Source organism: Gopherus flavomarginatus, chromosome 2 (assembly GCF_025201925.1).
Source record: "Gopherus flavomarginatus isolate rGopFla2 chromosome 2, rGopFla2.mat.asm, whole genome shotgun sequence".
In the NCBI taxonomy this organism is placed as follows: Eukaryota; Metazoa; Chordata; order Testudines; family Testudinidae; genus Gopherus; species Gopherus flavomarginatus.
Window position 1 is genome coordinate 62854442 of NC_066618.1, and position 26067 is coordinate 62880508.

General features: G+C 43.0%; 1 protein-coding gene across 1 annotated transcript; it reads left to right on the forward strand.

The window, feature by feature from the left end:
• The first annotated feature begins 1535 nt into the window (after positions 1-1535).
• On the forward strand, positions 1536-25864 carry GPNMB (glycoprotein nmb). The gene is made up of 12 exons (XM_050938623.1): positions 1536-1763; positions 7740-7892; positions 8983-9126; positions 10961-11134; positions 13184-13342; positions 15654-15962; positions 17287-17346; positions 19507-19629; positions 20196-20298; positions 21281-21486; positions 23715-23808; positions 25702-25864. Exons 1-12 carry the CDS (start codon positions 1538-1540, stop codon positions 25853-25855), a joined length of 1905 nt encoding a protein of 634 aa, XP_050794580.1. The 5' UTR covers positions 1536-1537; the 3' UTR covers positions 25856-25864.
• Positions 25865-26067: the final 203 nt, after the last annotated feature.

Genomic DNA, 26067 nt, shown 5'->3' on the forward strand with positions numbered 1-26067 from the left:
CTATAAAGTGAATGAAAGCTTTGGCAATGATGAACTAATTTGGTCTGATGAAAACTGATTTGAACAGGTCTGCAGTGTATTTCACAGGAATTAGTTTACACATGTACAAATAATAAGAAGTCAGTTGAAGTAGGCTAGCAGAAGACTTGTCAAATCAATCAGCCTTCGAGAAGTTCAATCCAGCTTTCAGGCAATCCATTCAGTCTGGAGGGCCAATTACATCATTTTTAGCTTTGTTAGCATTGCTGGCCACACCAAAGAGTGAAAGTATCCAAACATTTTCTGTTTCATTTTGAAAATGTCTGGTCTGAAGCATAAGTGCTGAGGACACAATACAAATTCCTAGATCTTTGCAGCATAGCCACATTTCAATGTTTACTCAACTCACAGTGTATTTGGATTTCTCCTCCAATTACACGGGGGTCCATGAAAGCACTGATTTCCACCACATAAGTAAATGGAAAAAGAAAATGCACAAAATCTAGAATGAAGCCAGGTCTACACTACAGACCTGTCTCAATATAATTATGCTACTCAGGGGGGTGAAAAATCCATATTCCTGAGCAATGTGGTTATACCGAACTAACTCCCCATGTAGACAATGCCATGTTGATGGAAGAGCTTCTCCTGTCGACATAGCTACAGCCTCTCAGGGAGGCGGATTAACTACGCCAACATGAGAAGCTCTCCCATCAGCATAGGAGCCTCTATGTGCTACTTCCTGCGGTCTGTGTCTCCAGGGGATCATGGTAGTGGACAGAGGCTGTAAGGGCAAGCAACGGGGTGAGGGAGCGGAGAGGAGTGAGCTGAGGGCAGGATCTTGTGGGGAAGAGGTGGGGCATCAGGGGAAGGGGGGAGGATGAGGGCTTGGGGAGAAGGGGTGGCATGGGGGCAGGGCCTTGGGGGGGAGGGGAGGTGTTTGCAGGCCTGCAGGCCTGTGTTCAAAACCCTTTGGGCCTTACATGATGTCTTAATAAACCTTATAATAATAGCACTACCTAATACAAATAACAATTAATAGCAGCAAATGTTTTGGGGGATGGTGTGATGTCATCACAACATTACAATGTGCTGCCATGTAGCATCACGTATCACAAAATGCAACATCAGATATACGCGCATGTCTGACTCCTGCAATGAAGATACTTTTACGAATGACTTCTCTAAAATGAACAATAAATATAAACCCAAGTCCTGGTGATGAACTGGGATCAAGCATTCACCTTTTAACCCAGAAATGTTACCCACCACATCGCACGGACCTGATGCGGGTCGCTCCCAGGTTTACTTAAGGGGAAGGAGCGACTGCAGTAATAATTGCAATCTGGGCTGAGATGAGAGGTAACTGAAGGGAAATGGCTTTAATTTGAAAACAAACATCTACAAAAGCTGGAAACTGGGCCAAATTGGTCTAAGAATTCCTGTGGGGAGAATGGCATGTTTCTAAGTGAGTCTCTTAAAAATCCCAGTGAATGTTAAAGTGAGAGGAGTGAGTCATAAGCACATGAGCAGGGAGTTGAGTTGAAGACAAGAAATCATGCATCTCTGCTTAATGCCATCACATGATGAGCCCTGGGGCTCTCCATTTAATCACAGAGTTGGAGGGCAGCAGATAAACATCATTCCCACTTCTCTGAAGAGAGTTAACCTGTGCAGGAATTGGGGACACAATACACACACTCACTCCCACACCATGAAGGGTCTCTGCCTCCTCCTAGGAGTTCTGCTCCTGGCCGAAGGAGTTCTGCATGCTGCTGCCAAACGTGAGTGCCTTGGTTCCTTCCCCTCATCTCCCCTCACTTCCCCAGGTTTAATTTGCTGAGATGGTGTGATCACAGCTATGCTGCTATTTTGAAATGTGTTTTGCTTTGGTTGCCGGAGCTCAGGGGTTGGGTGCTTACAGGCTGCAGCCTACCCAGCTGGGGGTTATCTGCTTCTGTGGCTGCACACGTGATCTGAGCTGGGATAGGAATGAGGAGAGCTATTCTGCTACCTGTTATAACACCAGGGAGCAGGGTGACAGGCTGACAGTTCTGAGCCTCTGTTGACCTCCCCACACCTCTAGATGAGACACACCAGCTCAGTGACAGGGACAATGAGCCCCTGCTGATTTCCCCACCTCTGGAAAAGTCCTCTGGATGTGACTCATTAATTCAGAAACAGGGGTCTCAGGGAGGAGTCCATTCCTTCTCCACACTGACAATGGACCATGGATCCTGGGGAGCGGTTTAAGCCTCTTTGGAATTCTCTCTCTCTCTCTCTCTCCCAGGTCTGACAGACCCTCTTGAGTACAGAGGGGCAGGACCGGTTAGGACTGAGCTATTGCTGACCTTCCAGGAGTCCATGGTTGACTTACTGGCTATGGGATAGAGGTCTAGGGGTGGGGATTGAGCCTCAGTTGGCCTCCTTTCCCTTCCCTGGGCAACACACTGTCCCAGGGAATGCTGAACCTCTCCTCACCTCCCCATTTCTCCACCAGAGATAGCATACAAGCTCAGGGATGGGAGCCCAGCTGAGTTGGGAGCAGAAGCGCCAGCTCCTCTTCCAGGAGCACTAAAGTATGATGTCATTATTAACAAGAATCACTTTCTTGGGTTTTATTATTAGACTGGCTGTTTTGGACTCAGTTGCTCCACATGTGCTAATGACTGACACTTGCTTATGAAGGCTGTGTATAGTTAAGTGGAGGAAAAAGCTTCAATAAAGGCTCTTTTTTTCTTACCCCTCAGTTCATCTCCTTGTGGTTTAAAGGGACTGGTGCTGAAGAAGATGTTAGGGTGAAAAATGCCTTGGCTGTGTAATCCAAAAGCTTGTGAAACTTCTTATATTTGATTGAGATAAACAAATTACAAGAGAGTGAAGACATGCCATAGGAGCTTACCTTGTTAGAATTTGTGATGGCCAAAGTTATGATTAGGGCTGATGGTTTGTCATGGAAAAAACATACAAGCCACAGTCCAGTCATGCAGGAAATGCCAAAAGTTGCAGGGCACTTTGAATTTAGATCATATCCATTTGGCAATAACTTGTTTCATGCATTAAGAGTGAGGTTGTGACTGGCCACAGGGAGAGTGCATGAAGAGCGAAGGGGGCCAGGAGTCTTCCCCAGCCCTCTACCCGCTTTGCAGAGGCCAGGCACATTTGCAGCCCTTACACACTTCTGAGGTCAAAGGCTGCTCCCTCCTAAAGACCTTGCAGGGCAGAATTCCCCAGAGAGCAGGGAGGAGCTAGCAGCAGCGCTGGCTGAGCATAGAGAATGGTGCACAAGGGACCAGTCAAAAGGAACTCCAGTCCGGCAGCAGCGTTAGTGGGTAGGAAGGCGGATGGCAAAAAAGCAGCTGTTGCCTCTTCTTCAGCACTGCTTCCCTGCCTCCACCTCAGGCATTACAGTGTTGTGCAAACTCCACTTCATCCAGCTATATCTGCACGGTGCCTCTTCTAAACTACAGAGAAATGACAGGACCCCAGAGCACATAACACACCACTATAGGCGCAGAGGTAGATTAAGATTTATTGGTGCCCTGGGCACAAAGAACATTTGGACTCCCCTATATTCCAGTGACTCAGGGGTGCCAGCCGTGGTGCCAGCCTCTTCCTGGTGGGCGGCTGAGGTGGACTTTAGCGCCCCCCTTGCCACAGGGCCCTGTCCCCTGCTCCTCCTCTTCCTAACAAGGCCCCACCCCCTGGCCAGGCTGGAAGCTGGAGCTGGGTCATGCTACGAATCACCCAGGGAGACCAAGCTGCTGTGGGGAGCTCTGGACCCTCACCTGCTCTGAGGGGGCAGGGACATGGTCCAGGGGCTGCTATCATGGCTTTCTGTGTGATCCATCCATAAAGCAGTCCATCTCTTTATAAAGTGAACCAACTCCATGACTGCAGCGGTATGTCCAGCGATACGAACAATTTCTGCAAATTTCACAGTAAAAAATGCCTGTTGAAACTTTCTTCTCTTCAGCTAGATAAGATAATAACAGAACAACATCTAGAAAAATGTACAGATGGTCTTAAAACTTGGGATGTAAAATATTTCTTGCCAGGGCTTGAATTGGGACAGGGGGAAGAATGCTCTGGTCTCTTCTAAACAGATTACATTGAGATGTCTGGGTTTGTGTGTCCCAGGGACCCCCTGGTACCAACTGGGAGAGGGCACAACTGCACAAGGGGTGCATGAGGTTTTACACGGATCCCCTGGGTCAGATATATGCATAACAGTTCACCAAAGGGTGGCATGTAAGGTCTCTACCGAGAGACAGTAGCCCCACTGGTCATCATAATAATTGAGAAGCATATGTACCGATAATAGCAAAGAAGTTACGTGTCCATACTGGAAATTATATTCTTAAGGTTTTGGAGTTAAGGCAGGTCATCAGGAGGTAACTGTAACTTATCTCCATATCTGGCCATCTGTATATTTTGTATTGTGTGCCTCACAATGTATGCCTGTTCGCATACTGAGCCAGATGCAAAGACATTATAAAATCTACAAGAGAAGAATTCTTCAGGAAAAAAAAAAGGCAGGAGGGGTCCTGTTTATGAATGAAGACAAAGGATTGTTCTAGTACATCTTGGGGTGCAAAGAGGCACAAGGAATCCTTCTTCTAGGACGCAAACTGATGGTGTGCTTGTCTCATGAAAGGAGGGTCAAAGGGACACTTCAGGGAGATGCTTGGGTGTGTCAGCTGCTAACTTGTAGAGTGACAGCAGAGCCTACAAGGCCTACAGGGGAGTGTGTCTGTTGCCCGTGGCTGGTAGAGCTGGGGCTCTGTCCCATGGCCGGCACAGACAAGATTTCCTCACACTAAAGACAGATGGTAACAACATGCCTCTGGGTACCCTAAGAAGAGTCAGAGTATTTCATACCCACTTTTAGAATCATAGAAATCCCCTGGAAGGGATTTCAAGAGGTCATCTGGCTATCCCCCCACACTGAAGCAGGACCAAATATACCTAGACCATCCCTGGCATCTGTCTAACTTGTTCTTAAAAACCTTCAGTGACAGTGATTCCACAACCTCCCTTGGTAACCTGTTCTAGTCCTTAAATTTCGTTACAGTTAGAAAGTTTTTCTAATATCTAACAAAAATTTCCCTTGTTGCAGATTAAGCCCATTACTTCTTGTCCTATCTTCCACAGATATGAGGCAAAACGGATCACCATCTCCTTTATAATAGCCCTTAATATACTTGAAGACTGTTATCAGTTCTCTCCCCCGCCCCCTAGTCTCCTTTTTTCAAGACTAAACATGCCCAGTTTTGTAACATGTCTGCATGATAAACCTTTTATCATTTTTGTTGCTCTTCTCTGGACTCTCCAATTTGTCCACATCTTTCTGAAAATGTGGTGCCCAGAACTGGACATAATAGTTTAGCTGAGGTGTCACTGGTGTTAAGTATAGTGGGACAATAACCTCCCAAGTCTTACATATGACGCTCCTGTTAATACACCTCAGAATGATATTTGCCTTTTTCACAACTGCATCCCACAGTTGGCTCATATTCAATTTATGATCTGCTATAACTCCTAGATCCTCTTCAGCAGTACTACTACATAGCCAGTTATTCCTCATTTTGTACTTGTGCATGTGATTTTTCCTTCCTAAGTGTAGTACTTTGCATTTGGCTTTATTTAATTTAATCTTGCTGATTTCAGACTAATTCTCCAATTTCTCCAGGTTATTTTGAATTCAGTCTTGTCCTTCAAAGTACTTGCAACCCCTCCCACCTTGGCATCATTGGCGAACTTTATAAGCCTACTATCCACTCTATTGTCCAAGTAATTAATTAAAATATTGAAAAGTAGTGGACGCAGGACAGACCCCTGAGGGATCCCACTAGATATTGCCTCCCAATTTGACAGCGAACCATTAATAATTACCCTTTGAGTATGTTTTTTCAACCATTTGTGCATCCACCTTATAGTAATTTCATCTAGACTACATTTCTCTAGTTTGCTTATGAGAATGCCACATGGAACTATGTCAAAAGTTTACTAAAATCAAGATATATCACATTTACTGCTTCCCGTCTTTTCACTAGGCCAGTAACCATGTCAAAGAAGGAAATTAGGTTGGTTTGGCATGATTTATTACTGAAAAATCCATGTTGGCTATTACTTATCACTCTATTATCCTGTAAGTGCTTACAAATTGATTGTTTAATAATTTGTTCCAGGATCGTTCCAGATATCGAATTTAGTACACATTCCTGAGGACCTTTTTGTTCCCCTTTTTAAATATATGTACTGTGCTTGCCCTTCTCCAGTCGTCTGGGACCTCACCTGTCCTGTTCTTGAAGATAATCACTAATGGTTCAAAGATTGCTTCTGCTCGTTTAAGTACCCTAGGGTGACTTTTGTCAGGTCCTGCCAATTTTGACTATATCTAATATTCTGTAACCTGTTCTTTCTTTATTCTAGCTTGTGTTCCTTCCCTCTTGTTTAATATTAATTGTGTTAAGCATCTGGTCTCAATAAAGTTTTTTAGTGAAGACTGAAGCAAAACAGGTATTAAACATGTCAGCCTTCTTAGGCCTGGTCTACACTGGGGGGGATTGACCTAAGTTACAGTAACTCCCCACTTAACATCCTCTTGCTTAACGTTGTTTTGAGCTTATGTCCCTGCTCAATTACAGAACATGCTCCATTTAAAGTTGTGCAATGCTTTGCTATAACATCATTTGGCTGCTTGCTTTGTCCACAGCTGCCAAACCCCCATCCGCTGCCCTACGCCACCCCTCCCAGCACCTCGCACCAGCTGGCCCACCCCGCAGATCAGCACCTTCCCCCTCCTCCCATCCCTCCTGCCTGCGGCAATCAGCTGGTTTGTGGTGTTCAGAAGGGAGGAGGAGGAGCGAGGACTCGGCGAGCAGTCTCCTCCTCCGGCCTCTGCCTCCCAAACACTACAAACCAGCTGATTACCACAGGCAGGAGGCAGGGGAGGGAGGGAGGAGCCTGTGCACCAAGTCCTTGCTTCTCCCCTCTCCCTCCTGCCCCCTGAATGTTGCAAGCCAGCTGATTGCCGCGGGCAGGAAGGAGGGGAGAGGAGCGATGACACAGCACACCTCCCACCTCCCTCCCCTGCCTCTTGCCCACAGCAATCAGCTGGCTTGTGATGTTCAGGAGGCAGGGGAGGGAAGGGGAGCCTGCGCGTCGTGTCCTTGCTCCTCCCACCCCCCCTTCTGTTGAATGCTTCAGGTCCTTTAGGTATTAAACTATAAGTAAAGCCCCAATCCTGCAATGCATTCCATGTAGGCAGATACCTATGTTCATGTGTGTTCCCATGGACTTTAATGGATGCAGGGGTCCACCTGTGTAGAACTCACTGCAAGATTGAGCCTAATAGCTCACTATTACATTCCCTAATGTCTCTTAATAATCATCTGTTGACAGTTTACATGTAACTTTTTTGGTTTATAAGCTACTGAAAATATTTTTAAAAGTTCTGAGAAAGCATAAATAAGCAAGAGAAAGGCTGGAAAATGTTCATCAATGTGATCTTATCCCACCAAGAACCCTTTCATACAACTGGAACATGTCCTAAAGTAAAGAAAGGATGAAATATGTATAGCCTAAATTCAGAGGAATTTCCATTGTCAATAAACTGAAAGACATAAGCTTTGTTTATCATGATAAAGTTCCAAGCATGTCCATTGATTGAGTTTTGCATTCAGTGCAAGAATTTAATATTGTGAAATGGAGCAGTGGAAACATTCATACTTTATGTTGCTCATATTTCTATCCAGAGTTTCGAGATGTGATGAGCCATGGAAGATCTTCTTCTCATGTCAGGTCCCATAAGAAACTACATGGCTGGTCTCCTGATCAAAATCAGTGGAATGAAAAGCTTTATCCTTTCTGGGAAAAAGGAGATCCTAGATGGAAGGACTGCTGGAGAGGTAGATCTAGATATGCAATCCTAAAACTCTGGGAAATGTAGCCAGAAATTCTATATGATAGCGCGTTTTGTACTGTACATATCCCAAAATTGCTCTACATAGTAATGCACTAGATACTAGTACCTAATATATTGTCTGACGAAGTGGCCATGGCCACCATTACAAAATCTACTCAGTAATAATTCGCAGCCTCAGATATTGAAATCTGGTTTATTGAAAAGGAACGTTAGCCAGGTCATTGGGAAAATCCCCTGTTCTCTGTGAAAAGCACCAGTAGGTTGAGATCTTCAACTTTCACCCCAAAGGCACATCACCGGATCAGTTTAACACTTTCTATGAAGAACCAGCACATTGTATGGCACTGTTTTATCACCACTGGTTATGAGCCCAGGACTAAAGGCTACACCTTCTGATAAAGACAAAAGAGCTGCGCTCTGGAATACACTGCCTCTTTTGTGTACAAATGTGATTCTAGTTTATAGTAGGGGAATATCTAGAGAACAGTTGACTTCAACTGACTGCAGTGTAGCTACACTCATTTACCTTGGCTTAGAATCTGTCCCAATAAATCTAATTTATTAGTATAGTTTTCGATTTTGAAAAGCACCTTAGTGACTTAGGATGACAAATTCCACTGAAAGTACATGAGACTTGTGCCCCAAAGTTACATAGCACTTTTTAAAAAAAAAATCATACTAATAATTTCCAGTTGGTCTTCTCCAAACTATTTAAGTAAAAAGTTTCTAATTTTTGTTGTTCTGGTTAGATATTAAGAGACTGCAGTAGCTCAGATGGTTAAATGAGGGGCAAAAGAGAGTCTTCAGGAAGGTCACTACAACAGAGCACAGTATGTAAGAAGTGATAGAGACACTTAGGGTCATCTCCTCAGCAAGTGTAAATAGGTGTAGCTCTTTTCGCAGCCAACAGAGTGATATCAGTTCATGCAGCTGGGGGATCTGGCTCTTACAGTCTTTGTAATAAGTTTAACATGATGGATTTTAAACTTTTTTGTTTACATTGTGTACAAATAGAAGTAACAGCTACTCAAAAAGACTGGCATATAAATGAAATCTCATCTTAATCTCTTCAGGAGGAAAGGTGGTGGCCAGATTGACCTCTGACAGCCCAGCTCTAGTAGGATCAAATGTGACCTTTACTGTGACCCTACATTTTCCCAGGTGCCAGATAGAAGATAATGACAGCAACATAGTATATGACAGGAACTGCAGGAACGGTAGGTGACAACAATACCCTTATATTGTGAACAAGTCTGGCAATGGTGCATTTGTGGTCTACAAAAGTTCCATGAACACTTGGAACCATCAGCATTCTGCTTCCAGGCTGCAGTTCTATCCCTGTTAATTGAGAACTACAATAATGTCTGACTTGTGTCACACAAAAGATCCTTGTTCAGAACACGACTGTCTTATTTTTACCCATCTGCACCCACTACATATAATGTTCTTGGATTTGGATTTTTTCCATTACAAAATGCTTTAATCTGGCTCCCAGAAAAACTGTTGCTGCTCAGCTCAGCTGCAAGTTTGCCCAGTCACTGGGCTGAACACTGGCATGTTATATCAGTAATATGGGTTTTTCTAACCAGATTTGTAAAACTGAGAATCTTCAATAAGGATTTTAGGATTCACTAAATAACATCTCTATATGGCTACCTCCCAAGGAAGAGCAGATCTTATATTACTGATATTTCAAAAATAAAAAACAAGAAGGGAAAATATCTTTTTAAAATAAAAAACGTTTTTGGCCTTCTTTATACCTCTTAAACTAGGAAAAATGGTCAAAAACCCAATGTTTTTATTTGCTGAAATAAACGTATTTGAAATGTATTTATTGGCAGAAATAAACCTTTGCTCCAACAGCCAGACAGATTAAATAACACTTTCTACCGATCAATTTCTAGAGATGTCAAACACTACTTAAATAGCATAGCTTCTACTTACTTCACAGTCTAATGACTGAAATGCTTGTATCTGTCCTATGCTTACTAATTTTGTGCTTTTCCAGTGAAGAAACATATATTTTTCTGATTCTAGTGGTGCTTGCAGTTTACATGGCACTTATTTAAAAATGACACAACTGGCTCTTCTGACAAAGGAAAGAAAGAAAAATAAAGAGCAAGCCAAATTTTACTGAGTTTCGCAGCTGCAGCTCCCATTGGGCCAGAATGCACTTGCAACCCCACTGACCTCAATGAGACAGCATTGTCCTAAGGGGCTGGCAGTAGAATTTGGACCAACAGCTTCAGTTGGCATCTGCTCTGTGAGCCAACAGAATTCCTGAAAACAACTACATTTTTTCGTTGGAATAAAAACATACCAAGCAGAAAATACCTAGGATTATAATTAGAAAGAGCAGAGGAATTGTGATGTAGCGAATGTTAGTCTGAAAATGCCCTCTCCTCCTGCTCCATATTTAAAAACGATCGAAAAGCAATACTGTGGTTTAAATGTAAATAAATGTTGTGCTTTGGTGGTGTAAGTTCTCTGGGCATGATCATATCCACTGAACTTAACAGGTATTTTTCATTGACTTCAGTGCAATCAGGCCTGGGCCCCAAGTCTTCGGCCTTGTTCCTCACGATGCACCATAGGCATGTGGCTCCCACATCTTTACACAATCCAGTCCTTGTTATGTGCTTATGTACAATAGTACAGACAGTTTCATGAGCACCTAACTGAGGCACAACATGAGCTTTCACTTAATCTGTCTTAATAGTGTGCTGGGAAAAAGGGGTCTTGTGGTTAAAGCACTGGACTGGAACACAGGATATCTGCAGTCTGTGTCCGGCTTTAGCACAGACTTCCTGTGTGAGCTTGGGCAAGTCATTAACCATGTGGTGCCATAATGCCTACTATGAAATTGAAATAATAATACCTCCATTCCTTGCCTCACTGAGTCATTGTAAAGATAAATTAATGGACATGTCTGAGGATCTTTGTTGCCATGAATGAGCCCCATAGAAATAAAGAAGGGGAAACATTCCTCTTTTATATAAAAACACTTATAAATTTGCCACTTAATAATCTGTGATCTATTTCTGCACCTAGATTCCTCAGACTTTCCTGACCAGTATGTCTACAATTGGACTACGTGGATTGATGACTGTGGCTGGGAAAACTGCACAAGCAACAATACCCATAATGTGTTCCCAGATGGGAGACCTTTCCCTCGTCATCCTGGCTGGAGAAGGAAGAACTTTGTCTATTTGTTTCATACAGTTGGTGAGTCCAGTAAAATGTATTTTGGTTTTGTGTCCTAACTTGTTTCCCTAACGCCGTGCATTACAATCCCCAAAGAGGAATTCAACAGTTATTGAGTGAGAGAATACTAAACACATTCCGAGCTGCTCAGCGAGAATAGCAGCTGCTCTGTTAATTCCTCCGAGGTTTGGAAGTCATATACTACCATGACATGTTCTGTAAGACTGCAAATGCACAGAGCTACCACTGTTGAAAAGAACTCCTTTCTCAATCACAATTTGGATAGAACATTTAGAGGAAATCTTCAGGGCAAAGGGGGACGCCAGATGATTTAGTGATTAGCACCACCAAGTAGCAGTCTGAGGTTCAGGAGTGATCTTGTGCCTGTAGGTCCTCAGACTGGCTTCTTCACCTCTAGAAAGAAGGTGCAATGTGCATTTTGCTTCAGCGCTCCTAAACTGGCTGAATATAGTTCTGTTCCTCTCCCGGTTGTGACTTCCAGCAACAGATTGTGTAATAATTGGCCCATCCCTGCTATTAGGGTTACCATATGTCTGTATTTTCCTGGACATGTCCAGCTTTTTAGTTCTTAAATTGCCAGCTGGGAGGAATTTTTAAATATCTAAAAATGTCCAGGAAAATACGGACGTATGGTAACCCTAAGTCCAAAGTCCCAGGGCTGGCAACACTTCCTGGGGCAGCTCCCGGTGCCCACCCGCCAGCAGGAGCCTGCACTGTGGGCGGCCCCTAGGCACAGAGACAGAGAGGGTCTCCGTGTGCTGCAGAGGCTCCCTCCTTCCCAATCAGACCTGTGAGGGTGGGGCTTGCAGGTGCCAGAAGAGGGCAGAGAGCCCTTGGACCCCCCCGACCCAACCCGACCCTAGGAGCCAGAGGGGCCTGCCGGTTGCTTCCGGGAGCCCCCATGTAAACACCGCTGGGACTTCCCACCTCGCCCCCCGGCAGGTCCTTCTGGCTCTTAGGGTCGGGTCAGGGGCAGAGGGCTCTCTGCACGCCGCCGGTGCCTGCAAGCCCCGCCCTCGCAGGTCTGATTGGGAAGGAGGGAGCCAGTGGAGCACACGGAGACCCCCTCTGCCTCTGTGCCGAGCATCTCCAGCAGCTCCCATTGGTGCTTTTCCCGGCCAGTAGGAGCCACAGAGCTCCTGCTTGTGGTGGGCACAGCACGTGGAGACCCCTTGGCGGCCTCTGATCCTAGGAGCCAGAGGGACTTGGCGGCAGGAGGGGTGAGTAGGCGAGCAGGGTGGGGTGAAAAGGTGAGCGGTGAGCCGCTGAGGTTGTGTAGCTGAGGGGTGAGTAGGTGAGCGGGGGAGTGAAAAGGCCAGCAGTGGGCAGCAGGCGTTGAAGAGGCCAGCGGCGAGCGGGCGGGGGTGAGGAGGCAAGAAGCAGAGAGCCAGTGGCAGGCAGGGGTTCTCGGGGCAGGCATGGGGGTTTCTGGCAGGGGAGTGAGGAGGTGAATGGCAGATGGGAGGAAGCGAGCGGTGGGTGGGGGACTGAGGAGGGACGCAGCAGGCCAGGGGTGAGGAGGGGTATGGTGGCGGGGCCAAGCAGGGAAGGGGTGGGACCTGGGGCAAAGTGCGGGGTGAGCGTGGGAGAAGCGGGGATGGACTGTGAGCAAGGCCGACACCCCCCGTGTAGCGTACTCTTTTTTGAATGTTCAAATATTGTAACCCTACCTGCTACTGACTACACTGTAAATCTTAGGCTCCTGACTTTGATTGGAAAAAATATTTTAGGTATTAATCTAATTTAGTTGCATTGGGGAGATGAAGGTGCCTTGGCAAATGCCTTTTCTTGGATCGGTGGGAGCAGGCACATCTTTCTAATGCCTTTGGCTGCTTTGCTGAAACTCAGAAAAAAAAATACTAATGGCAGGGAACATAACAATGATATGAAGTGTGTTTGAAAACTACATTTCACACAAATGAAGGATGCGCATAAAATATACACTTTTGATTTAGCCAATCCAAAATTTCACAGAAATGCTGCTTCTCTTTATAAAACTTTTTCTATCTCTTCACAAGAGGAAAATATGAGTTCATGTCCTGTTCACAGGCCAGTACTACCAAAAAACTGGAGGCTCTTCAGCAATTGTTTCCATCAACACAACAAATATCACCCTTGGCAAACAGATGATGGTGGTCTCTGTTTACAGAAGAGGTCATCGAACGTATGTTCCAGTTGCAACAGCAAGTGGCATCTATGTTGTGACAGGTGAGTGCGCTGGACTAAACCACAGCTAAATACTTGGCAGTGTTTGTAGAGGAGATTTTACACAAATGCAACTAAAGTGCTATCTGGGAGAGTCGGGAGGGATGTAAGGAGGGATTGGAACAAGTGATGCTTTTAACCTTCATGTGAAATCTCTAATAGGCTACCCTGAACAGTATGGAATAAGTCCTCTTAGCAGACCTGTTAAGAGTTAGTTGAAAAATGTGTCCTTAACTATAGATATTAACACTGCAAATATATAAGTAGGGATGGAAATTAATTATGCTAATAATATTTATCCAGAACCCTGTAGAGAATACTTTTTTTATCTATCTATAACATCTGATACTCCAGAGTCTTACCTCATGCTATCCTGCAATTTGACTTGTCCCAAATAAAATGTAAGATCACTTTCTACTTATTGTTCTTTGTATCATAAACAGATAGTTAAGGATTAATGCCTCTTTTACCTGTAAAGGGTTAAGAAGCTCAGTAAACCTGGCTGACACCTGACCAGAGGACCAATAAGGGGACAAGATACTTTCAAATCTTGGTGGAGGGAAGTCTTTGTTTGTGCTCTTTGTTTTGGGGGTTGTTCATTCTTGGGACTAAGAGGGACCAGACGTTAATCCAGGCTCTCCAAATCTTTCTGAATCAGTCTCTCATGTTTCAAAATTGTAAGTAACAGCCAGGCAAGGCGGATTAGTTTTATTTTTGTTTTCTCAACTTGTAAATGTCCCTTTTTTGCTGAGAGGATTTTACCTCTGTTTGCTATAACTTTGAACCTAAGGCTAGAGGGGGTTCCTCTGGGCTATACAAATTTAATTACTCTGTAAAGTATTTTCCATCCTGATTTTACAGAGATGATTTTTACCTTTCTTCTTTAATTAAAAGCTTTCTTTTTAAGAACCTGATTGATTTTTCCTTGTTTTAAGATCCAAGGAGATTGGATCTGGACTCACCAGGGGTTGGTGGGGGGAAAGGAGTGGGGATGGTTAATTTCTCCTTGTTTTAAGATCCAAGGGGTTTGGATCTGTGTTCACCAGGGAATTGGTGAAGCCTCTCAAGGCTGCCCAGGGAGGGGAAGGTTTTGGGGGGGGACAAGAAGTGATCCAGACACTAAAATTTCTGGATGGTGGCAGAGTTACCAGATCTAAGCTAGTAATTAGGCTTAGAAGTGTCCACGCAGGTCCCCACATTTGTACCCTAAAGTTCAGAGTGGGGAAGGAACCTTGACAGTCTGAAATGTTTGAATAAGCAACAGAAAACTGTGGTGTACATAAACTAACTTACCTTTCATACGGAATGTGAATCTAAGCTTAAACATAATGCAAACTGCCCTTTATTTTGTCTCATCCCACATGCATCCCTAGTACTAATAGTCCAAAGAAAAGAAATTGGAGGGACTTCCTGACCCTTTCTCTGGATGAAATTCATCACCCTTCTCTGGATGAGGCTGGCTAAAGTATCCCAGGGATTATTTCTATCACTTTATTCTGGCTGTCTCTTAAATTTAAGTAACCCACCAACATCAACCCAAATGCACACACTGCAACAGTTCAGTCAAGGGATCCTTTTTGCACCGCTGGAACAGACAAACCAATCCTTGCACACTTAGTATAAGACTTGCTCGCTATACTTCATTCTCAGGCTCTCATTACCTGTGATCTAGACAATCTCAGATAAAATAATGGCAAAGGCGAAGTATCTTATTGACGAAGGGCCACAATCTGACACTCTTGCTCAGGCTGAGTAGCAACTTTTGCCACAAGTGGTCCCACTGAAGCCCATGGGTGTTTTGTCATTGACTTAAGTGGTCGCAGGATGAGGTTCTATAATGTCCTCCAACCCAAATTCACTAAATCTCCTTAATGAATTGAGTTTCAAGGGTTTTTCCTCCTCTTTTGTGCTGATGGGGGGGAAATACGTAGGAAATTACAATCGGACCTTTAGAAACACAATTGATGTAATAAAGATACTACTGAAAAGCAAATGTTTTGATTTCTAAATGCATCAGATTGCACCAAATGGCAGGTATAGAACAATATTAATGGGACAGGGAACCTTCAGATTACTAGATATAGGGTCTTCAGTTGATGCACATGACTCTCTACCTGGTTGCAGGGTTTCACTTTATTACTGTAATCTATTGAAAAGTGAGTTAAAGAAACCTGTATTAAAGAAATAAAACCTGGCAGTTAACACGATGCAGGCTTGTGTCTTACACTGTGACCTTTGCAGTCTGAGGGCTGTGAAGCAGTCTGTTATTCACATCCATTCACACCTGCTTCACTTTCTTTCATTTTTCTTGCAGACCAGATTCCTTTATATGTGAACCTGTCCCAGAAGAATGACCGCAATGCCTCAGACTCTGTCTTCATTAAGGATTCTCCTATTACGTTTGATGTCAAGATCCATGATCCCAGTCACTACCTTAATAATGCTGCTATCTCCTACAAGTGGGATTATGGAGATGGCAGTGGTTCATTTATATCCAACAGCCCTATTTCAAATCACACTTATACACTGCAGGGAAACTTCAGCCTGAATTTGACCGTCCAAGCTATTATACCTATACCGTGTGGGCCTGCAACACCTACCCCACCACTTCCTACCTCGCCAGGTAAGAGTCTGTCAATCAATAGGAGTATTAGGAAATAAACGAATAATAATCATTAATAGACCAACATTTTGGTTTTTAAAAATTACATACCTTTAAAATCTTTATGGTCATCAAAGTTGGAGCTACATAGTTTTTGTAAACGTAACATATTTACACTTACTTAAGAGTCTGAATCAATAACAGGATAAATATGTAGTCTAAAGTTACAAATATAAAAGGATTCTAATTTATGCTAAAACCAATTTACAATACCCTGACAGCGTAAAGGAGCCTTCAAGGGGGAGTAAATTAGACGTGCACTAACTTTATGGCCCCTCAACACTGCCAGAGCTGGGCATCGGTACATGGGGGGAGTTATTCCAGAATAAGGTAAGGTGTGAATTTAAAGAGCAATGCCTGTTCCAGAATAGCTATTGTGGAATAGCTTATTCTGCAATAGATATTCCAGACAACCTCCTAGCATGAACAAGCCTTTATAATAGTGTGAATGAGAATCAAGCTTGTAAGATTTTTGTTTTGTAAGAAATTGTCACCCTCATTCAGTTATTGATTTATAATCTCATAGAAGGTTTATATTCGCAAAGTTTTGAAGCTCCAACTTTGATCATTATAAAGCTACCACTATTACAGTGTAAAGTTGAGTGGGTCAGTATGTTTCAAATTTTATGTTTCTCCAAAATTTTGACTCTCAATCAAAAAATGGAGAAAAAGTCAATAACATTTTTCACAATTTCCTCCTTATATTTCAATCCAGTATAAATTAATAGATAAATATCTAGCTTAAGAAAAAAACTGAATCTGTAATTGGTTGTTATTGATTTGGGAATCTTAAACAAGCATTTTCATCTCCCCATACTTTGCAGGTCTACCTTCCCTTGCTTAGAGACAGATGACTGCACTTGAAACACTACAGTGGGACACCTGCAGCACTGCAGCTGCGCCTCTGTAGCACTTCAGTGTAGACACTACCCACGCTGATGGGAGGAGTTCTCCCATCGATGTAGGTAATCCACCTCCCCGAGAGGCAGGAGCTAGGTTGACACAAGAATTCTTCTGTCGAACTAGCACTGTCTACAAGAGGACTTAGGTTGACTTAACTATGCCACTAAGGAGTGTGGATTTTTCCACATAGTTTAGCCAACCTAATTTTCTCCCACAGACCAGGGCTAAGATGTGGGTGTGTTTAGTGGGAGGCTACCAAACGTGTGTGATTCAGAAAAACTAATCCAGCACTGCGCCAGAGTGATCCTTTACACTAAATAGAAGGTAATTATACTGCTGTTGTATTTTTGGCTGTGTTAATTATCACAATGGTCTTTTACAGGGGCAACAACGCAAAATGCAACCAGTACCACAAACAAAACTGAGTCAGCCACTCCTGCTAGTAAGTTTATATCACCTCCTGTGTAGACTGTTAGAAACATTTTCTAGTAAATGATTTTCTATGAGTCTTACAGCTTGATTCACAATGTCAGGGGCTCATTTGCTCATACTAACCTCAGGCAGTTTCCTCACAGCACTAACTTGAGGAAGGTATTGCAACCCTCTTGCCTTGTCTGCATGCTCAGCTTGTTCCTCTCTCTTTCTGACAGCCTCCCCTCAGGACACAGAGCACAGTCCTCCCTTTCGAAGTAGGACACCAGTGGCAAACCCCCAACATCAAGTCACCACATCCAATCCCAGTCACCTTAAATAAAAGTTCGGTTGGCACAGGACAGGAGCAAGTGTGGCGGAGAGATGGGGCAAAAGAAAAAACGAAGTATAGAGCAAATGGTGCAGGAGCTCTGGTCTGGCTGAGTGGCACTCAACTCAGGACCAGAGGGGGAAGGGGGAAAAGGTGTCTTCGTGCCATTTTTGTGACTCCTTAATCCTGGGGATGGCTCTCAGTGCCTCTTAGACTAGCCTCCCCCAGTTGCCCTTGGCCTCAAGATGCTGTTCTGTTGGCCAAATGCAGAGCAGATGACTCCCCAGTCATGCCCTTCTCACCACCACCGCCCCAGACATGCTCCTTACATCACTAGCCAGGAGAGAAGTGACTTAGCGCCTCTATGCTGACTCTATAACACTTAGAGAGAATCCCCCTATATAAAGGGAATCTCTAGAAGGCTTTTTAATGCAGCTTTATGGCCCAATTTAATCATCAGAGCAGTGAAAAGGGGTGATAGCAGTGATTCTGGCTTAGCTATTGGTTTGTTTGGATTTGAACACAAATAAAAAGAGATTCTTATTAAAAGCTCACTAGTTAGGCTAATTTAGTATTCATTAGCTGGGCTAATCACTGTGCTGAGTGGAGCTCTAAACTTAGTTTACCCATAGGATTGAAGAAGATTAAAACCTGACAAAGCAGCACATTGTCTGATCTAACTTACCTATGTTTGTTCCTGCAAGTTTGTGTGTGTTGTCCCAGAAAGGTCTGGATATAATCATTAGCTGATTGATTGTTTTCAACATCTCTTGGAAGAGAATGATTCATTACCATGCAAATGGAGATAGCCCCACTTTCTGGCTAACTGATATCAAATACCCCTTAAAGACTCATGTAATAACTTATGGCTCAGTCCAACACCCACTGATGTCAGTGGGAGCCTTTCAGTTGATTTTGATGGGTGTTGGACCATGCTTTTGATGAACACAACCATTTTTTAACTCAATCTAACAGATGTAATTCATCGTACATAAATATCCAAACAGTGTAAACAATATGAGCATGAAATGACACATCTCACAGACAAGTACAATATAAAACCTACACTGTAAGCAACAAGAGACAGACCAAGACAATGGAAGGCCTTTATATACTGTGTCACAACCTATCTGGAGACTGGAATGCATCTGATAACGTATAGCGAAAGTACCTGCAGGTTGGTGGAACAGACATGATTAACAGTAGTAGAGGTAAAAAAAAAAAAAAAAAAAAAAGAAGAAAGGGAAAAAAGAGAGAATAGTGGTAAACTCATTCTGTGCAGAATGCTGGATTCCATTTTTAATCACCTGTGAGCTGGGGCATAAATTCCTTTCCCCCACTTCTGCAGCTCCTACTGGCCTAGGGATCTGAAATCCAAATTACTTCTCTTGCATGGCTCTGTAGAACACTGGGGCAAGCAGCAAAGAATCCTGTGGCACCTTATAGACTAACAGACGTTTTGGAGCATGAGCTTTCGTGGGTGAATACCCACTTTGTCAGATGTATTCACCCACAAAAGCTCATGCTCCAAAAAGTCTGTTAGTCTATAAGGTGCCACAGGATTCTTTGCTGCTTTTACAGATCCAGACTAACATGGCTAACCCTCTGATACTTGGGGCAAGCAGGTTTTCTTGAAGTTTTTGCATAAGATCTCGTTGAGATAAACTGCATCACTTATTTACTCACTGTGCGTTTAGCAGAATGGCAAAAACCTGATTCTTTAATCATTTGGCTTCCCTTCATTGGTGGTATGAAAGAAATTAATCCACTTAGATTTTGTCTCCATAACATAGATTACGCAAAATATTTTCTAAACAGTGTAACTAGCAATATGTTTCTTTCCCCCACTTAATCCAACAGTCACTACTATACCATCATATAATCTGGACTCTCCCGTCAGTGCTGGTGTAATGGAAGACACTCCTGATGGAGGCTGCCATATTTACAGATATGGACATTATAAAACTACTATCTCCATTGTAGGTGAGTGCCTAAATCAATAAGAGAATAGGAAAATTGGTTGATATGGTACAGAACATATATGGGCTGCCTTGTTTGTTCAGTTTACCTGCTATCGTGTAAATATCACAAGAAGGAACTATAAGAACCTATTCTGCAGGCTTGGGTCTGGTTTCATAATTGAACGTACAGTTAGCTGACTGGCATTGTTTCCTTTTTTACAACCTGGTTTACCCAGTTGCTAAGCTCAAAAGATATGGACAGTAGAGGATTTGAGTGAGTTTGTCACTAATTAGAGTGGAGGGCAACAATTCAGTATGGAGTGCAAGATTACGTGCATTGTAATATCTTAAAATTTCCAAGATTTTTTTGAGGGGAATTTTCAAGTGAGATGGAGTATAGTAAAGAGACTAGACCTGAGCTGACCATTAACAAACCACTTATCTTATTGAGTTTTTAAATGTGTAGTCTTCAGATCCAGTGAGAATAAATCAAACACAGACCATCTATGATTCTAAGCGGACTGTTTTTGCTGTATCATGTGGTTGCCTGAGTAACCTAACAGGTTGATAGGCTCTTTCCTCCCTTAGAGGGAATCCTTCAGGTAAACATTATTCAGATGACAAGTGTCCAGATGACAGTGGCTCAAGGTGAAAACTCCCTGGTTGACTTTGTTGTTACCTGCCAAGGGAGGTAAGTGTATTCATTAATTTCCCTCTTTAACAAATTAGGTACTTGGATGTTACTAGAATGCTACCCACATTCATATGCAGTTGCATGAACAGTAGTTAGAAACACAGCAATTACCATCTGTTGACTGAAATTAAGATAATAGATGTCTAATTTGTGAGTTATAGCAAGAGAAATTGTTGCCAGGTTCTTCGGCTTCAGACCAAAATGACATGCCTAAGCAAAACTAATAGAACTAGTTGGTGGGCAGAAGCAATTCTCTGTTTTCCAGGCAAAGATGGAGGACTTCAGCACTCACACTAAAAAGGGAAGTGGCTTGCTCAAACTGGGAGGAAGCCATCTTTCTAGCCATAGGTTTTTTGACATTTGGAATAAAAATGAGCATCAAAGGAATTCTTTGGATGTAAAAAGCATTGCATTAATATTCCTAGCCTCTGGAAAGTGCGTGGATCTAAGAGAACTGAGAGGTACAGATGAGTCTTGGCAACATAACTGGGAAATAATCACTTTGAAAGTAATCCTAAAACTCGCAAAATATTCCTGCCACATGTAGTAGTACATCTAAAAATCTCCAAAGGGTTTACATTATATGCCTGGTGAACTGAACCAAAATTAATAGATTTCATCAACTAACTAGGGGCCAGGTGATACTGTGCTTTGAGAAATGAGTATAATTGCTGGTAACATTATATTAACTGAGTCTAAATGATGCCAGACATAGCTGTGAAATTATGTATGCTTGCAGGAGTGAAGTGGGGAAAATGCAAAGTCCTCTGTAGTCAGAAAATAATGAGTGTTATGCCAAGCAGCTAATTTAATCGAAGAATAAGGCTACTGGGCCAGTTTTATATTGGTCTAACATCACTGATTCCAAGAGAGTTGCACCAGCATAAAACAGGTCCAACTGAGGAGAATCAGGACCAATGAATCTGTGAATTGGATTAGTAATAGTATACATTCATTTCCTCTCTCACACTTCCCCCAGTCTTCCTACAGATGCCTGTACAATAGTCTCTGACCCCACATGCCAGGTGTCACAGAATGTGGTATGTGACCCTGTTGAAGTTACTGATCAATGCTTACTGACCATCAGAAGAGCCTTCAATGAGCCTGGAATCTACTGTGTAAACATTACATTGGGTGATGATGCAAGCCAAGCCCTCACAAGTGCCCTTATATCTGTAAATGGAGGTGAGTCCAAATGGAACAGATGTTGAGGATCTGTCAATAGCGTCTCTTCATGGCCATTTCACGGGGTGTGTGTGTGTGTGTGTTATTAATTATTTGCATTATGACACTGCTGAGAGGCCTCAACTGAGATTGGGCTCCATTATGTGAGAAACTATACAAACATATAGTAAGAGATAGTTCCTGCCCCCAAAGAGTTTCTAATCTAAATAGAAAAGAGAGACAAAGGGTGTGAGGAGAAAACAAAGGCACAGACAGGGAAAGTGACTTACCTAAGGTTACCCAGCAGGTTAGTGGTAAAACCAGGATTAGAACTCAGGGCCGTCTATCAGTCTAAGGTATTCATAGGCCCCATAATCTTTATTGTATTTCTCCTCATAATGGCCCTGTAAGGCAGGGAAGTGCCATTATCCCCATTTTACAGACGGGGAACTGAGACACAGAGAGGCTGAGAACTTACCCAAGCTGACATAGGGAAATCTGGGGTGGAGCTGGAAAGTGCAGCCTGGTCTCTAAGTCCTAGGTTAGTGTTCTGGCCACTAGACTACACTGTCTCCCCATTGACTTCAATATTGCTGGGCTAATTTACATAAACTGAGGAAGTGGCCTTTGGTGTTCATTCACAACACTGTTTTCATCAGATCTTATTTAGTTTGGGCGAGATCTGGTGAGTCCGTAACAGCTGGGGGCACTCTGGGCAAGATTTTCAAAGGTATTTACGCGCCTAAAGTTGCAGATAGGCACCTACTGAGACTTTCACAAGCACCTAGGAGCCTAACTCCCATTGATTTCAATAGGAGGGGCGTAGGTGCTTTTGAAAATCTCACTGGCTGCCTATCTGCATCTTTAGGTACCTAAATGCCTTTGAAAATCTGGCCCTCAGTGCTTTGCAGGATTGTTCCCTCCCTAAATTGGTGCGGTGTACAGCATGACTGTTTAACAAAAGTCCAGTTTCTGTGTATTTAAACTACTGTTACATAGGATATAGTTCCACAATGTATACGTGCCCCTTGGATGTATAATGCTTTCCAAATCACGTAAGGGTACCTGTGATTCACACAGGAATGTACAACCCTGGCTGCTGTCTTCACAAGGATGACAGTGTAAACTAGCGTTACTGTCGGGCTTATCCAAACATTTATAACAACACACTGCAAGACGGTACGGTTTACATAGATTATGTCAATGGTTAACACTAATTTAAGACCTTGATTTGAATATATTTACATAGTAATTATGGATTAATAAATTAGGTACAAATCAATGTGTATCTCTAGTTTACTCTGCTTTATAAACACAGTTGTGAACGCGATAAGCAAAAGCATGACTGAGCATCAGTAAACTCACCACATAGATTGAAGAGCAGCCTCTGGACTGGAGAATTAAGATGCTTAATACAAATCATAAAAGTAAACAATTATTAACAGTATTTATTTATCCAATTTCTTCTGTGGCCAGATCTGGTGGGGTTAGGACTGGATCCAAGCACAATGGTCTCTGAATTTAAGGCCATTCTCAGAGGTGGACTGGAAATTTGGTGGCAGAGCGACAGAGGAATTCACAGGCTGGGTCAAGAGTTAGTTCCCCAAGCTGCCAGTATGACAAAGGCAGAACCCTAGGAGAGGCATCACATCATCACCAACAATCATCCCATCTACGGACACTCAGTCCTCTCAGGAGGATGTCCTGTCCAATCCTGGGACAGAGAGGGGAATCACTAGAACGCACGTCTAGAGCAAATGAAAAGATACCAGATAAAGTCCATTCTTTCTCCTTCCACAAACTCCACTCCTCAACGACATGCTAATTGTTATTCTCTGGGTTATAAAATGATTAACTACTTTGCACTCTTAATATAAACAGTCCCTTTGTAGCATAACAACTGGGCAAGTAGCAAAGTAACTCCAAATCTTGTGGGATGCCAACTAGCCCTGCAGTTTCTTTGCACATTGTAAAGGTATTTGCATGTTACAGTCAGCAAACAATATATTTCATATGGAAACATACAAGGCACTCTTAGTATTCACCTCTAGTATAACTCAGTTGGCATCAAAGATGAATTGGACCCTACAGTCTGTGAATGCCCCTGAGCGCTATTGTTTAGCGTAAAGGGAGTGTTAAATATACTGAACCTTCTAGAGTCATGTGGCAGAAAGAACGGTACTGCTGGAAAACTGTACCTGACTGTATAGAACATGAGGCTAATATTTAAAACAAATTTGTTATTCAAGCTCCAGGGTCATCTTCGAGGACAGTGGAAGGTGTCTTGATTGCCTCGGGTTTCCTGGTGGCGTTTGTCATCATTGTGTCTCTCCTTCTTTACAAGTAAGTTGCTGGTTCCAACAGTTAAGAAATAGATCAAGATGACAAAAATGATTCCATGAATAGTCAGATGGATAAAAAACTGAATTTGCTTTGGCTATGCTTGCATCCTTCTTGGGTTTGCTTTCCACAAATATTTAAGCAAACTACCTTACTGGCCGGAATGCTCCTAAAACCAGCAAATTGTGGGTGAATGTTAAAGAATATCATGGAAAACAAATTTTGAATTCATCAGCACAAGTAGTCATACAGGAAACATGATTCTATAAATTTTACTCATCCAATCAGAGAGAGGAAATAATACCAGGTGAACTTATGTGTCCAATCAAAAATAGCCAACACGTCTTAAGGTTCAGATTTAGAATACTCATAACAAAATGTGTATGAATGATCTGCAGACTAAGAATATTCATCAAAACTGTTAATCAAATAACTTTAACTAATAAATACATTTGAGAAAATATTAAGGAGCTTGCAGACAATTCACAGATACATTTATATTGCAGTATCAGGTCTTCAGGATCCCATTGTGCTAGGCATTGTACAAACATATAGTGAATGACATTGCCTGTCCCAGAGAGCTTACAGTAAAAAAAAAAAAAAAAAAGGCAGTCAAATTGATCATATACATTATTTGCATAGCTCTAGCTAAGCTATCTCTTTCTAATTACTAAGTACCCTTGTACCCTTGTTCTTCAGGCTTACATTTTATTACCATCTGCATGCATTTACCCTGTCCTTTATCACAGTGTTCGCTATTCATTCTCATTTAGTGTGAGAGCAGAACCCTGCTACCAGTTACTATGACTAGGTTTAACCATGATTGTTACTAGCAAGTTTCTAATACAGTTTCTTTGAGCCTGTATGAACAGGGATTTTTTTGTCTGTGAACTGTATTAGAAGCGGATTATAAAACTATACCAGAAGCAGAAGCACCCTAAGAGTTGGGGGGGGGGCCCACAGGAGCCCAATCCATGCCCCCCCGGCCCTCCCTCATGGCCCTGCCTCTGCCCCTTCCCCTGAAACCCTGCCCTCGCACTGCCTCTTCCCCCATGCCCCGCCCTTGCTCTGCCCCTTCTCCCTGAGGCCCCACCCCAGCCATTCCCCTGAGGCCCCGCCCCTGCACTGCCTCTTCCCCTAAGACCCCACTCCAGTGCCACCTCTTCTCCCCAAGACCCCACCATGCTCACTCTCCCCCCCATCGCCTGCCTTTGTGGCCTTTTAAATGTGCGGGGGGCCATGGCCCCTTGAGCCCCCCTCTTCCAGCACCCCTGGACTATACTTATAGTAAGGGAGTAGTCAAGAGCACAGATTGGCTATAATATTCACAGTGGTGAGGGAAATCATGCTAGAACCTTGTCAGAACAAAACATGTTTACACAAAGTCACAGCTAGTTTTGCTTCATGGTGAACAGGGTCCTGAAAAGAGTTCAAGTGTTTGCCCCCAAAACAGGGGTGCTAGAACAAGGGGTGCGGTAGCATCACCTGGCTTGAAGTTATTTCCATCATATATGGGGTTTACCATTTTGTTCAATGACTTTCAGCACCTCCACTATAAAAGCTGTTCCAGTGCCACTGCCCCAGAATGCAGTGTAGTAAGGCTGGGTGTACAACAACTTCTCTTTCCCAGTAAAACACAGAACTGTGTGCATAACAACTCAAAATCCTCTCTGGACCTCTATTATTTTCCTTAATAACCTCTCTAGACCTGGCAGCTCTCACATGATCATTCAGAATTAGTCACAACAGCCTCCTGTGGTGGTTTCCAGTTGTGGGGGAGGATGGAGGAGGACATGGTATCAATATTTGGCTCTCTCACATATTCACAGTGCCATGTTAAATATGCACCATCACTGGAATCCATTTCAGTAACTAACTTTACAATGTTTCTTGCAGGAGATACAAAGAGTACAAACCTATTGAAAGATGTGCAGAACAAGCGGTGAACAGGGAGGGACTGAGTGTTTACTTCAACAATGTCAAGGCTGTTCTCTTCCCTGGGAACAATGAGAGAGATCCTCTGCTGAAAAGCAAACCAGGAATTGTTTAAATCTTTAGCGTAACCTCTGATATTAGAGTGTATATATGGGGTTTATGGCTGAACTGTACTTCAGTGGATGACTACTTATTATGAAAACAAAGGATTAAGGTAACTTCCAAAAATGTGTTGGTACATTTTATAGCTCAATTTATTTAGAAATGGAAAATGGCTTCTTTTAAAAAATGGAGCTGTTGTGATTACTCACTGGCCTTGCTTATGAT

Bases quoted from the DNA above. Each gene is read 5' to 3' on its own strand.
- GPNMB (XM_050938623.1), top strand. From the start codon at position 1,538: ATGCATCTCTGCTTAATGCCATCACATGATGAGCCCTGGGGCTCTCCA. The intron at 7,893-8,982 runs GTAGATCTAGAT...TAATCTCTTCAG, and splicing joins ATGGAAGGACTGCTGGAGAG to GAGGAAAGGTGGTGGCCAGA. The intron at 11,135-13,183 runs GTGAGTCCAGTA...TCCTGTTCACAG, and splicing joins CTATTTGTTTCATACAGTTG to GCCAGTACTACCAAAAAACT.